The 805-nt window shown below is 34.4% G+C and overlaps 1 protein-coding gene across 1 annotated transcript in view; it reads left to right on the plus strand.

The window, feature by feature from the left end:
- LOC119594888 (macrophage mannose receptor 1-like) overlaps positions 1–805 on the plus strand; it is a 5267-nt gene that overhangs the window by 2883 nt on the left and 1579 nt on the right. Inside the window, exon 6 of the mRNA XM_037943963.1 lies at positions 699–788. Coding sequence (XP_037799891.1) covers positions 699–788 — 90 coding nt within the window. The remainder of the gene's footprint in view (positions 1–698; positions 789–805) is intronic.

An 805-nucleotide genomic window follows, 5' to 3' on the forward strand; every position in this document is an offset into this window, starting at 1 on the left:
TCTAATGGCGTTAATGCTCTTTCTCTGTCTTTTGTTGGATGTAATGATTCGATAATCTGTTCATTATAATACACAAGCTGATTTGTTAATTTGTTTATCATACGTGGATTATACTTGTACTGATGTTTTTCATTAGAGAAGTTTTTTTTCTCGAAATCTTGGGTTTATTTTTTTATTTGAACTTTTGAGTAGTTCACATATTTTCTTCGAATCCTGGGTTTATTTTTCATTTGAATTTTTGAGTAGTTCACAGATTTTCTTCGAAATCCTGGGTTTATTTTTTTATTTGAACTTTTGAGTAGTTCACAGATTTTCCTTCCCACCACCGCCATCCATTCACTGGAAACTTGTACTTGTCCAATCCTTAATCTTAACTTTAATGATAACCATGCAAGGTAGCATCTCGAATATTAGGGCTTGAAAATTAAAACCACCCTTGCTATTTTATTATGTGCCCCATTTTATAAAAAATGTGGCAGTGCATAAGGAATAATATTAGCAATGGTATTTATAGTGTCATTAGGAATTTAACGGTAGATTTTTTGTTTCCCGTATTAATTGCATTCCGTTTAATAGCCACTATACTACACCCAATCTCAGGAAAGGAAAACTGGCAACTCACACACAGAGTTTGTGTGTAGTTGCCATTTGTTGTTTTTCCCCTGAGTTTGGAAGCCCTAAAATGAAATTTTGTTTAGATTTATCAGGTCACGGTTTCTGGCTTGGAGGATCCGATATAGAAAGTGAAGGGATATGGGTTTACACCACAGGGGAGCTTGTGCCCATGGGTAAGTTTATTCTAAAG

Source organism: Penaeus monodon, chromosome 34 (genome assembly GCF_015228065.2).
Source record: "Penaeus monodon isolate SGIC_2016 chromosome 34, NSTDA_Pmon_1, whole genome shotgun sequence".
Lineage (NCBI taxonomy): Eukaryota > Metazoa > Arthropoda > Malacostraca > Decapoda > Penaeidae > Penaeus > Penaeus monodon.